Genomic DNA, 13796 nt, shown 5'->3' with positions numbered 1-13796 from the left:
CTTACGGGGCACCTTTACCCTTAGGATGCTGACGAGGACACGTTGTCTCGCTTTTTTTTATAACACGACATTTATCACAAGGGCTGGATGATCACTGGTTTGCCTTTGTTTCCTTTTGAGTAATTTCTTCGTCCATAGAGATTTCAACTTACGGAAGTCTTCTGAAGTTCCTTTCAGACCCATACTTGACTATATTGTTAGGAAGGTTAAGTTGGCTAGAGCTACCTCTTCTTCCCAATCCAGATTCTTCACCTCAAAATTGTGTGCATCAAATATCTTCACCCAGGTAGCCCCTGGTTTGGGGATTCAGGAGATAAGGACCTTCTAGAGAAGTCAGACCTATGGACTGAGTTGGCCGAATGCAATCTTCAGTTTTTGATTCGCAGAGAAGACCTTAAAGTGGCAGGTAATTTCATGCCATAACCCTAATTCCTTTCTATAGGGATCTACAGAAAATCCCTCGTTATTCTTTAATAAGCTTCATCAGTTTCGGATATCCTTACAGATTTTAGTTTTTGAGACCTTAATGATTTCTTTAGGACACAGCAGGACAATGCCTAGCACTCTCATTCATAGAAGACTGATCAACAGAGTGTCATATTACTCGCAGGAAAAGTTCCCTATTACAATGTGACTCATTAATAAGACGTATAGAAAAGAAAGTAATTTTCAATGTCCCTTGAGTCATAAAAAGGACCAGTCAACACAATGTTCTACTCCTGATGGGTATAGCTGCCTAATGAAACTTGCATGTATATTATATAGCTTTTGCGACTGACAGAAACGAGTTGGTCAGTGTATCTACCTCCTTGCTCCCACTTAGGATTTACAATGAGAATCCTACAACAGAGGGTGAGAGTGGGATGTCATTCACTGTTCTGCCTGGAAAACAGTTGTGGTTTCACTACATATCAATAAATTAGAATCTTGAATGGCACATTAGTCTTTTCTGAAATTGAATTCTGAAATCTCTGAAAGGCTGATTAACTCAAGTGAGTGGAAAAAAAAAATAAGTTTCTGATCTTTCAATGGTAGGAGCACTATGTTACTAGGTAAGGCCCTGACAGAGCAGCCATTTCTCCTTTTTCACTGGCATTTCTTTTCCTTTACAAAATCCAACAAATAGAAAAGGCTATTCTTTGGGAAGGATGTTTGCATAATGACCTGCTAGTCATTGTTGATGAAGAGAATAAGTTGCAAATTTGTAATTATAAATTACAACATATCATCATTAAAAGAACTCTTTCTGAAACTCTCACTAAAGGGTTGGGTTTACAACAGAAAATCTGAATGCCAGATGAAATGATCTCTCAAAGACTGGGGACGTTTGAAACACGCTGAAAAATATTAGCAGGGACTCACACATCTGTATGCCAATGTTCACAGCACCTTTATATACAATAGCCAAAAGGAGGACGAAACCAAATGCTCACTGTGGTATATATAAAATGTTGCTCTTCTTAGATTCTCACAATATTTTTATTTAAATCTGACTACAAACATCATTACTTTATGAATTCAATCAACTTCATCTATATAGAAGAATTACATCACTAGTGGCAAGCAGAAACAATATCAACCAAATAACTTGATCAGTGAAATTTTCCATATGATCCAAAACATTCTTATGTACTACTACTAGTGACATAAGGATTCCTTTTTTAGGACAATCATTAAGAGATCGACTTACCAAACTTGCCTTTAGCAAGTTGCTCTGAAGATCTCGAATTTGGGCCGCTTGATGTTTGATGGTTGCTTCTTGCCTGGCATTTTTAACCTTTAGCCTAAAATGCAGATCTTAAGATAATTATTCTCACACATAATTTTAAAACTGTATCGTGTTATTTCTGGACAAGTGAGGGTATTACAGAAATTCTTAAAATTGTATCAAGAGGATGATTTGGCAATTGTGCCAATTTTTTCGTTGTGTTTTGTGGTAATGGTGCAAAATTGAGAGACAAGAGGCCAAAATTTTGCATTTAAAAATAGCTCAAAGCTGGAATTTGTATCCAGGTTAACAATGATATACTCGCATAACTAATACATTTCTCATAGTACACTCCTTATCTGCTTTATAAATAAACAAGTTATTTTCTGTGAGGTTTAAATTATACTTTAGCATATGATCTTTAATCTTCTCAGCGTATCTTACGGCCTCTGCATGTCGTTCCTGTGCTTCTTGTAACTAAAATAAAGAAAAAATAATACTTTTAAATACTGTCAATCTAGTTCAACACCATCACCTGTTTCTGTAACTAAATGTTTTTGTTTTTTTTTTTTTGTTGTTATTTTGTACTTGAAAGAGAGACAGAGAGGGAGAGAGCACACACAAGTGGGAAGGGAGTCAGAGGGAGAGACAGAGAAAAAGGGAAGCAGGCTGCAAGCTCAGGGTGAAGCCTGATGTGGGGCTCGGTCTCATGACCAGTCTCATGATGTGGGGTTTGGGATCATGACCTGAGTGGAAATTAAGAGTCAGGACGCTCAACCAACTAAGCCGCCTAAGCGCCCCTGTAACTAAAATCTTATTGGACCCAGCCACACTCTCCTCTACATGCTGAATGATGGCTACTTTTAGGTCATAACAAAAGAGTTCAGCTTCTACAACAGAGACTATGGCCTACAAAGCCGAAAACATTTCAATACTGGTACAGAATAGTTTACCAATCTTACTCTCCTACAAAAACATAATGTTGTTAATGTTTTTAAATTATATATGATCAGATAAAAATACAAATGTATCTACTGGTCAAATGGAGGAAATATAGGAAATTACCTTATGGTAAACATTTCTGTTTTCATATTCCAAGCACCACATCAACTATGATTTTACATATTCACATAGGTGAATGACAATTGCTGTTCTCGTGATTATGAAACTGAACATGCTGTTTTCAGTGACAACGAGATATTTCATGGAAGAGTTTGACAAGCAGTATCCTAGTAGGAGCCAGAAAGCCTGGGTCTGAATTCCCAATTCTGCTGGTTATGAGCTGTATGACCTTAAGCACACTACCTAAAACTTCCATGTCTCAGTCTCTAAATCTGTAAAATGAAAGTAATAACAGCACCTACTGGGGTACCTGAGTGGCTCAGTCGGTTCAGCGTGTTGCTCTTGATTTCTGCTCAGGACATGATCTCAGAGTCACGTGATTGAGCCCCACATCCAGCTCTGCGTGGATAGCGAGGAGCCTGCTTGGCATTCTCTCTCTCTCTCTCCCTCTCTCTCTCTCTCTCTCCCTACCTGCTCTTCCCACAATCTCTCTCTGTCTCTCTCTCTGTCTCTCTCTCTCTCAAAATAAAGAATCTTATAAAAGGGATCTGAAAAATAAATAATAATAGGATCTACCACACTGGGATCTTGGGAATATAAAATTAGGAAATAACACGTGAACAACTTAGAAGGGTACATGGCACATAGTCAGCTCTAAGTGTATGCATTTAGCATGATTACTGTTGCTGTATTTTGCGTTCCAATACAATGAGATAGTTAAGGCAGGTGGCATGCCAATACAAGTGGTCCCCTATACAAATTATACTGAAGTCATTCTTCATACCACCGCAAGTGGCAGCAAATGGGGAGCATGAGGCCCAGAATCTCTCCTCAGTACTTCACACAACTTTCGCCAATGCCACTAGCAAACAGTACTTTTTTTTTCCTCTTATAATACTTTCAACTAACATCCTCTCTATACTACTCAGTGGACAATACTCACGGACTACGGTACAAATAGCACCTCTTACATTGAGTAATAGATGCTTTACATGACCATCAGAGGCAAGGGAAAGCCACTGACATGGAAATAATGGAGTCTTACTAAACCAAATTTCCTCAATCATTTCATGCCCACACTGTTTACATTAGGCTGCTTTAGCAGGTACTCTGATGAGGAGATTAAGGCTTTGTGGTAACAACATATCAGAAAAGCTGGCCCCAGAGCTTTGCAGTTGGTAAAGTGCTACACATCTGTAAATCACAGCACCAGCTGCATAAGGAAGAAAGATTTCAATTTCTCCTTTTCTATTAACCATTTGCTTAACTTTTGAAGCTTTGTCCATCTATCACACTGCTTCTCCCCTTGCAGTGGACTCGAACATTCTTTAATGTATCGTCTCATCCACAGATTCAAGTTTTCTTCACTTATTTCCTTCTTTTACACTAAAATCTAACTTTCACTCCAGTCATTCCACTAAGACATTTTGAGGGTCATCAAGAACCTCTTTTTTTTTTTTTAATTTTATTAAGGTCTCTATCCTGCCTGCTTCACTTTTCAGCAGCAGCTGAGACAAATGACCATGCCCTCCCTCTGCTCTTTTTACCACACCTTATTTCTGAAGGACGGCAACCCCTGACATTAAGTCCTTGCCCCTTGCTATCTGTGTTTTGAATTGCTCTTAAGGCTTCAAAACCAGATTCTCTAATTCACATTTCCAGCTTTGGCCCCTTTACCTAGGCCATGTGTACTTTTCGCTCTTCTGTCTAGGTGCTCATAGACAACATCCTCAACCGCGCACTCAAAAATCATTACTTGACATGGAGTACCTTTGTAGACAGCTAATCGTGTACATTTTATTTGGACTCTTTTCGGTGTTACTTTGAGTGTGCTTTTCTTATTTAGTCTTTGGGAGCACCCTTACCCTTAGGATGCTGACCAGCATACTTTGACTCGCTTTTCTTTATAACATGACATTTATCACAAGGGCTGGATGATCACTGGTTTGTCTTTGTTTCCTTTTGAGTAATTTCTTAGTCCATAGAGATTTCAACCTACGGAAGTCTTCTGAAGTTCCTTTCAGACCCATACTTGACTATATTGTTAGGAAGGTTAAGTTGGCTAGAGCTACCTCTTCTTCCCAATCCAGATTCTTCACCTGAAAATTGTGTGCATCAAATGTCTTCACCCAGGTAGCCCCTGGTTTGGGGATTCAGGAGATAAGGACCTTCTAGAGAAGTCAGAGCTATGGACTGAGTTGGCTGAAAGCTATCTAAGTTTTTGTTTCACAGGGAACACTTTAAAGTGGCAGATAATTTCATGCCATAACCCTAATTCCTTTCTATAGGGATCTACAGAAAATCCCTCGTTATTCTTTAATAAGCTTCATCAGTTTCAGATATCCTTACAGATTTTAGTTTTTGAGACCTTAATGATTTCTTTAGGACACAGCAGGACAATGCCTAGCACTCTCATTCATAGAAGACTGATCAACCGAGTATCATGTTACTCGCATGAAAAGTTCCCTAATACAATGTGACTCATTAATAAGATGTCTAGAAAAGGAAGTAATTTTCAATGTCTCTTCAGCCACAAAAAGGACCAGTCAACAGAATGTTCTAGTTCTCCTGATGGGTATAGCTGCCTAATGAAACTTGCATGTATATTATATAGCTTTTGCGACTGACAGAAACGAGTTGGTCAGTGTATCTACCTCATTGCTCCCACTTAGGATTTACAATGAGAATCCTACAAAGGAGGGTGAGAGTGGGATGACATTAACTGTTCTGCTTGGAAAACAGTTGGGGTTTCACTACATATCAATAAATGAGAATCCTGAGTGGCACATTAGTCTTTTCTGAGATTGAATTGTGAAATCTCTGAAAGTCTGATTAACTCACGTGAATGGAAAAAAAAAATGAGTCTGAACTTGCAATGATAGGAGCACTATGTTACTAGGTAAGGCTCTGACAGAGAAGCCATTTCTCCTTTTTCACTGGCATTTCTTTTCCTTTACAAAATCCAACAAGGAGAAAAGTCCATTCCTATGAGAAGGACGTTTGCATAATGATCTGCCGGTCATTGTTAATGAAGAGAATAAATTGCAAACTTGTAATTACAAATTACAACAAATCATCATTAAAATAACCCGTTCTCAAACTCTCACTGAAGGGATGAGATTACAAGAGAAGGTCAGAATTCAAGATCAAATGATCACTCAAAGATTGGGGACGTTTGAAACACGCTGAAAAATAGTAGCAGGGACTCTCACACATTTGTATGCCAACGTTCACAGCAGCATTATTAACAGTAGCCAAAGGTGGACTAAAACAAATGCTCAATGTGGTATATATAAAATGTTGCTTTTTTTAGATTCTCACACTGTTTTCTATGAAAATCTCACTGTAAACATCATTACTTTATGAGTTCAATCAACTTCTCTATATAGAAGAATTACATCACTAGTAGCAAGTAGGAACAATATCAACCAAACCTTTGCAGCAGTGAGATTTTCCATGGGATCCAAAACATTCTTATGTACTACTCCTAGTGAAATACGGATTCCTTTTCAGTAGGACAGACATTAAGAGATCGACTTACCAAACTTGTCTTTATCACGTTGCTCTCAAGATCTTGAATCTGGGCCGCTTGATGCTTGATGGTTGCTTCTTGTGTGGCATTTTTAACCTGTAGCCTAAAATGCAGATCTTAAGATAATTATTCTCACACATAAATTTAAAACAACATCACATACTTTCTGAACAAATGAGGGTATTACAGAAATCCTTAAAATTTTGTCAAGAGGAAGAATTCAGAATTGTGCCATTTTTCTCATTGTGTTTTGTGGATAAGGTGCAAAATTGAGAGATAATATGCCACAATTCTGCATTTAAAAATAGCTCAAAGCTGGAATTTGTATCCAGCTTAACAATGATATACTGGCATAACTAATACATTTCCCATACTACACTGTTTATCTGCTTTATAAATAAACAAGTTATTTTCTGTGAGGTTTAAATTATACTTTTGCACATGATCTTTCATCTCCTCAGCATATCTTATGGCCTCTCCATGTCGTTCCTGTTCTTCTTGCAACTAAAATAGAGAAAAAATAATTTTAACCACTGAAAATCTAGTAGAACACCATCATCTGTTTCTTTAACTAATTTTTTTTTTGACTTGAGAGATAGACAGAGAGAGAGAGCATGCAGAAGTGGGGAAGAGAGACGAGGGAGAGACAGAGAAAATGGTAAGCAGGCTGCTAACTCAGGGCGAAGCCTGATGTGGGGCTCGGTCTCATGACTGGTCTCATGATGTGGGATTTGGGATCATGACCTGAGTGGAAATTAAGGGTCAGGACCTCAGCCCACTAACCCACCCTAGCGTCACTGTAAGTAAAATATTTTTGGAGCCAGCCACCCTCTCCTCTACATGCTGATTGATGGCTACTTTGAGGTCATAACAAAAGAGTTCAGCTTCTACAACAGAGACTATGGCCTACAAAGATGAAATGTTTCAATACTCTTACAGAATAGTTTACCAACCTTACTCTCCTACAAAAACATAACATTGTTAATGTTTTTAAATTATATATGATCACATAAATGTACAAATGTATCTATTGGTCAAATGGAGGAAATATAGGAATTTACCTTATGGTAAACACTTCTATTTTCATATTCCAAGCACCACATCAACTATGATTTTACATATTCACATAGGTGAATTACGTTCCTATTCTCGTGATTATGAAACTGAACACGCTGTTTTCAGTGACAACAAGATATTTCATGGAAGAATTTGAGAAGCAATATCCTAGTAGGGGCCAGAATGCCTGGGTCTGATTTCCCAGTTCTGCTCATTATGAGCTGTATGACCTTGAGCACACTACCTAAAACTTCCATGTCTCAATCTCTGCATCTGTAAAATGAAGGTAATAATAGCACCTACTGGGGCACCTGAGTGGCTCAGTCGGTTCAGTGTCTGGCTCTTGATTTCAGCTCAGGACATGATCTCAGGGTCATGTAATTGACCCCCACATCGAGCTCTGCATGGACAGTGAGGAGCCTGCTTGGGATTTTCTCTCTCTCTCTCTCTCTCTCTCTCTCCCTCCCCCTTCCTCTCTCTCCCTACATGCCCTTCCCCAAAATCTCTCTGTCTCTCTGTCTCTCTCTCTCTCAAAACAAAGGACTTTAAAAAAGTGATCTCAAAATAAATAATAATAGTATCTACCCCACTGGGATGTTGGGAAGATTACATTAGGAAATAATAGATGAACAACTTAGAAGGGTACGTGGCACATAGTCAGCTCTAAGTGTCTGCATGTAGCATGATTACTGTTGCTGTAGTTTGTGTTCCAATACAATGTGATAGTTTAGGCAGGTGGCCTGCCAAAACAAGTTTTCCCCTATACAAATTATACTGAAGTTATTCTTCATTCCACCACAAGTGGTAGCAAATGGGGAGCATGAGGCCCAGAATATCTCCTCAGTACTTCAAAAAACTTTGCCAATGCCACTAGCCAACAGTACTTTTTTCCACTTATAATCATTTTAACTTCATTCCTCTCTATACCACTGAGTGGACAATGCTCACAGACTACGGTACAAATAGCACCTCCTTGACTGAGTAGTAGATCCTTTACATGACCATCAGAGGCAAGGGAAAGCCACTGACATGGAAATAAACGAGTCTTGAGAAACTAAAGTTCCTCAATCATTTCATGTCCATACTCTTTACGTTAGGCTGCTTTAGCATGTACTCTGATGAAGAGATTAAGGGTTTGTGGTAAAAGCATATCAGAAAAGCTGTCCCCAGATATTTGCATTGGTAAAGTGATACAAATCTATAAATCACAGTTCTGGCTGTGTAAGAAAGAAAGACAAATTTAGCATGCTTTTTCATAGTGAGAGGGGAAAAAAAAAACTAAACATTTGATTGAACATTTCTCCTCTATTTGATTAAGTGCTTTCATTAATAGTTTTACTTATATAAGTGTGTGTGTGTGTGTGTGTGTGTGTGTATAGAGATATACACACATTTTTTAACGTTTATTTTTTGATACAGAGCACGAGTCTGAGTGGCGCAGAACGTGAGGGACACAACGGATCCAATGCAGGCTCTGCTGACAGCAGAAAGCCCGATGCAGGGCTCCATCTCAAGAACATGGAGATCATGACCTGAGCCAAAGGCAGACTCTGATCTGACTGGAGCCAGCCAGGCACCCCTCAATCTAGTATTTCATTTCTTAGCATACATTTAGAATAAAAGCTTTGCTATACCAATGTTTCCAAGAAGAATTTATTGATACGGTATAAAGTACTTAATTTTATCGGAAAAACTGTTAAGTTAAAGTATTTTCAATTTATACAAGGATAAGTACCACACGTATCAAATATTACTATCCCTTAAATTTATACTTAGGAAGACGAAATTACCTGTCATGAAAAAAATAAAAACAATGTCAAATAAAGGACTAAATTGTTCTGCACAGGCTAGATGACAAGTGTCAAGAGAGTTAAAGCTAATGGGAGTTAGAACAGTCAGAGAAAGTTCATTGGAAAGGAGACTGTGAGCCAAGTCTGAATAACATAGGTTTACTCAAGAGGAACAGAAACTAAAAAGACAGTAAGGACAGCATGAGTAACGGCTGAAAGATGGTAAAATCAACCCAATTAACTCAGAGGATAAAATCTGATGGCAGAGACATTAAAAACGGATGTCCACACAAGAACTACATAAATGTTCATAAGCAGCAGTATTAATAGGCAAGAAGTGGACACAACCCAAAGGTCCATCAACTGATGAATGAACAAGGGCCTTAACCCACAATGGAGTACTGTTGACAATAAAAAGAAATGAAGCACTGATATAAGCTGTAACCAACACAGATGAACCCAGAAAACATTAAGTAAAGGTAGCTAGTCCCAAAGGACCACACGTTGTGTGACTCCATTTATATGAAATATTCACAAGAGGCAACTCCATTGAGAGACCAAGTAGTAGACTGGTGGTTGCCTGAGGCTGGGGGCAACGGGTAAGGGTTTCCCTTCAGGGTGAGGAAAACATTCTACTTGATGGCAGTGATGGTTGCACGAGTGTACACAGAGACAGTGAACTGTGCGTGGCAAATGGGTGACTTTTATGGTATGTGTATTGTACCTCAAAATAGCTTTAAAAAAAACCCAATGGCAGAACACAGAGAATGTTCTTAATTCTCGCTTTTGGGCGCCCATACTACACATGATCTGAATATTTCCGTGCTTTGACAATATGTCTAAAAGGCAAAGAAAATGAAGGAAATACCGAAGTTCAAGTGGTTTGTTAAGTGATCTTTCTGTACGAGTCATCCTGAAATCAATATGCATTCTTCTCAAAAGTGAAGATGAGAACTAAGACAATTATCTGAAACATTCCCTTAAACATTATCTTCTGATTTGATCCAGCTTGCCTCATCATGGTAATAGAGATATCATTAAAAAACATTGTTTAGTAGGGGACAAAAGTCTCTTGGGGCACCTGGGTGGCTACGTCAGTTAAGTGTCCAATTCTTGCTTTCAGCTCAGGTCATGATCTCATGGTTCATGAGACTGAGCCTCACACTGGCTCTACACTGACAGCATGGAGACTGCTTGGGATTCTCTCTCTCTCCTCTCTCTGCCCCTCCCCTGTTAACACGCACGCACACACTCTCTCTCACTCTTTTTCTCTCAAAATAAATAAATAAAATGTAAAAAAAAATTAAATTAAAGAAAGAACGAAAAAAGTCTCTCAATTTCTGTGAGGAAGGATACAAAAGCCTCAACTTTCCTAAGAGTAAGTATTATAAGAAAACAATGTATAACACAAATAGGAGAAGGAAAGGCAGAAGTTTACAAAATAAATGCATTGTAAAGATACTAAAATCATAATAAATTAATTATAATGAAAATACCAAAGAAAGCGGTCCATGGAAATTGGTATCCTAAAACACTTTATATTATTTAACCAGCTATAAGTTAGCTGTTGACAGGTTACATTTACTACATACCTGACTTCTGATTTGAGCTAATTTCTTCTTGAGATCCCGTGTTTCACCTTCCAGACGAAGATATGACGTAACCTCTGGGGAAGCCTCTGACATAGACTGTTTCTTCAGAGTATCAGCCAGTTCTTGTTGAAGTTGTCTCGCAGCTACCTAATAAGACATTTCTGTTACTGATTTTCTAAATCATCTTATTATTAAATTATGTTAATAATAGACAACTCTCACATACGTACTTTGAGAAATATCAACACACACAACAATTCACCGTCTTTTTGTAACACATACACATTCCTGTTCACTGAATTCAGTTAAAGACACAAAAGGTGTTATCTCCCTGCCTAGTTCTGATTTTTTATGGTGTCTCTTTCCAGTCTTAGCACGACAATTTCATCCTGCAACATGTGGTTTTTATGCAACCGATCTTGTGTTTTCTCATGATTATCAGAAAGCTAAGTAAAACCAAGCACATTTTCAGATAGCACTCAATAAAATGGCAGTATCATGATTTTCTTTGAAATGAAAGTATAATCTGTGTTTAAACAATGAAAAGGTTGCAGGGGGTGCCAGTGTGGTTCAGTTGGTTGAGTGTCTGACTCTTGATTTTGGCTCAGGGAATGATCTCACATTCTGTGGGTTCAAGCCCCGCATCAGGCTCTGTGCTGACAGTCAGAATCCTGCTCAGGATTCCCACTCTCCCTCTCCCTGCCCCTCCCCTTCTTGCATTCTCTCTCTCTCTCTCTATCTCTCTCTAATGAATAAAGAAACATGAAAAGAAAGAAAGAAAGAAAGAAAGAAAGAAAAGAAGGAAGGAAGGAAGGAAGGAAGGAAGGAAGGAAGGAAGATTACAGTAAGTGAATATCCAACTGGAAAAAAATAAAGTTGGCTCCAAATCTCAAATTTTAGACAAGCATAAGTTCCCAAAAGTTCAGAACTTTAACTGAAGATAATGAAGGCATGAAAGTAAAAAAGAATTTGTGAGAAAACTGTTCAGAATCTCAGAATTGGAAAGGCCTTTCTCTGATTTACAACAAACCAGAAGGCCTAAAATAAAAGATCAATAAATCTGACTATACTTAAAAATTGAGTTTACAGTAGGTATCGAACACAGCGACCCCACAGTACAATCCTTAGCTCTGCATATACTCGGACAGATTAAATTTCCTAAAATTCTTCTTTCCTGAGAATATTTCATAGATATGTACTTTGCTACCATTTCTATAGTCAGTTATAAGAATTAGATCTATTGATAACTGAAAAATCTAGGCACTATACTATAATAGAAACACTTCTACATTCATCAATGAACTCATTTGGTTATCACAATTCTAGAATGGAGAGATTAAAACGGTGAGCTGCAGGACTCTCCCCAGGTCTTCTCACTCCACAACTAGTGCTCTTGCACCAATCACTGCCACTTCTCTAGTGTAAATACACAAGTACAAAAGAAGTCTTGTATTTCAAAATACTCATAGGAAATAAGGTGAAATTTATACATCTCTTAGAAAACCATGAGATTGTTTACTGCTGCAATAACTTGCATTTCCTCTTCATGTTGAAAACAGTAATAAATATAAAAGAGGGGAAATACACTCAGCTATTTTATTAGGAATAAAATACCTATCAATAAATTATCATTAAGTATATACCACAGCATACCATTGTTACCAAAAGTTCCTTGTAATGAAATAGGATGCTACTTGAAGCAAAACTGTTACTTTTCTCAAAAGTAGGAGACTTGATACCGAAAATATGATCAGTGAACTGGCTACACTCGTCCTCCTGTCCATTAGCGGAAGTGTTCAACTAACCTATTAATATATCAAGGCAGTGAAGTAACTGTTCAAAACGAAAACACATGTTGCTAGTAGCAATAGTATTGAGATTAGGGAAAGCTCATCAATTCCTACAGAAAGTAATAAAAGCCTCTCCTTTGGACAAGGACATTATGAATGTCACTAGTTGTTGCAGACAAATGCATTTAATCAAGAATATTATTTTATCCAGTGAAGCAAAAATGCCACCGTCCCCCATGACCCTCCGCAAAATATATGTGCTTTTAAAATCCTCTATAGTTTCCATGATGAACAGAGTTCAGTTTCATATATACATACATATATATACACATATTTATACACATACACACACACACACACACACACACACATATATATACGCACACACACACACACACGGAGAAAAAAGTAATAATAACTAAAAAATAGAATGTATACAAATACATACACACATGTACTTCAAAATAACTAAAGAAGATACCTTAGAATTAGTTTTCTTCTGAGCCATTTCTAGCTCCTTTTGCTTGCAAAAGTGATTGTTTAGACTTCCATCTTGTAAGACTCTGGCCTTCTGTTCTGGAGAAAGTTGCCACTGAGTGTCACTGTGCTCTTCTACAACCTGGAGACACATTTCATTATGATTCTGGTCTCATACCGTTAAAAAAAGAAGGTCAAAAGCTGAAGAGAACTTTAAAAAAATGTTCAAAAGAACATAATCCCATGTTTTAATTTATTTTAAACCTAAATAATATATATTGAGTCAAAGGGATACTATAAAATATATATGTATAATATTACACTATGTAATATGGATGGAAATACAGTTTTTATCAAAAACTGATTTACCTGATTTTTTGTGGCCTTCAATTCCGTGTTTAGCATTCTAAGAGCGAGTTCAACTTGTTGTTTTGTTTCAACTTCTTTCTTATATTCGTCTTCTTTTCTTCTTAACTTTTCCCTAATATTTTCATATAAAATATCAGCATTTCTTCTTTCTTCTTCTTCTTCTTGTTTTAAGGTACATCTGCAATTACATGTGCTTCTTTTAAAATTTGTTTTGTTAGACATAAAAAGTTCATTTTATGATCTGGTTCCACATAAGTTGGCTTATTATCCAAATGAAAAATATCTATGTTTTCCAATTGTTTTCCTTGTAGGGCTCATGTTTTTAATTTGTCACTTCAATCTCTTCCAAACCATATATACAGTTGAAAAGAAGCCAGGAGAAAGCATTATGCAACTTCGTTAGTTTTAGTCAGTAATAAC

General features: G+C 37.5%; 1 protein-coding gene across 5 annotated transcripts in view; it reads right to left on the bottom strand.

Annotated features, from left to right (window-relative positions):
* The window catches only part of LOC128778199 (ankyrin repeat domain-containing protein 26-like), a 184635-nt gene that overhangs the window by 73503 nt on the left and 97336 nt on the right, over nucleotides 1-13796 (bottom strand). For 3 of the 5 annotated variants that reach the window (XR_008423629.1, XM_053906783.1, XM_053906733.1), the window contains exons 13-19: nucleotides 13377-13554; nucleotides 13012-13149; nucleotides 10741-10887; nucleotides 6736-6806; nucleotides 6312-6405; nucleotides 2115-2185; nucleotides 1691-1784 (exon numbers count right to left, since the gene is read on the bottom strand). Coding sequence is in view for 4 of the 5 variants with exons in the window: in XM_053906783.1 (XP_053762758.1) it covers nucleotides 1691-1784; nucleotides 2115-2185; nucleotides 6312-6405; nucleotides 6736-6806; nucleotides 10741-10887; nucleotides 13012-13149; nucleotides 13377-13554 (793 nt within the window). In the remaining variant the exon portion in view is untranslated. The remainder of the gene's footprint in view (nucleotides 1-1690; nucleotides 1785-2114; nucleotides 2186-6311; nucleotides 6406-6735; nucleotides 6807-10740; nucleotides 10888-13011; nucleotides 13150-13376; nucleotides 13555-13796) is intronic. The other 2 variants (XM_053906829.1, XM_053906866.1) reach the window with 2 other exon arrangements.

Source organism: Panthera pardus, unplaced genomic scaffold (assembly GCF_024362965.1).
Source record: "Panthera pardus isolate Hobbes unplaced genomic scaffold, ASM2436296v1 HiC_scaffold_1, whole genome shotgun sequence".
In the NCBI taxonomy this organism is placed as follows: Eukaryota; Metazoa; Chordata; class Mammalia; order Carnivora; family Felidae; genus Panthera; species Panthera pardus.
This window is presented reverse-complemented; position numbering and strand designations above follow the sequence as displayed.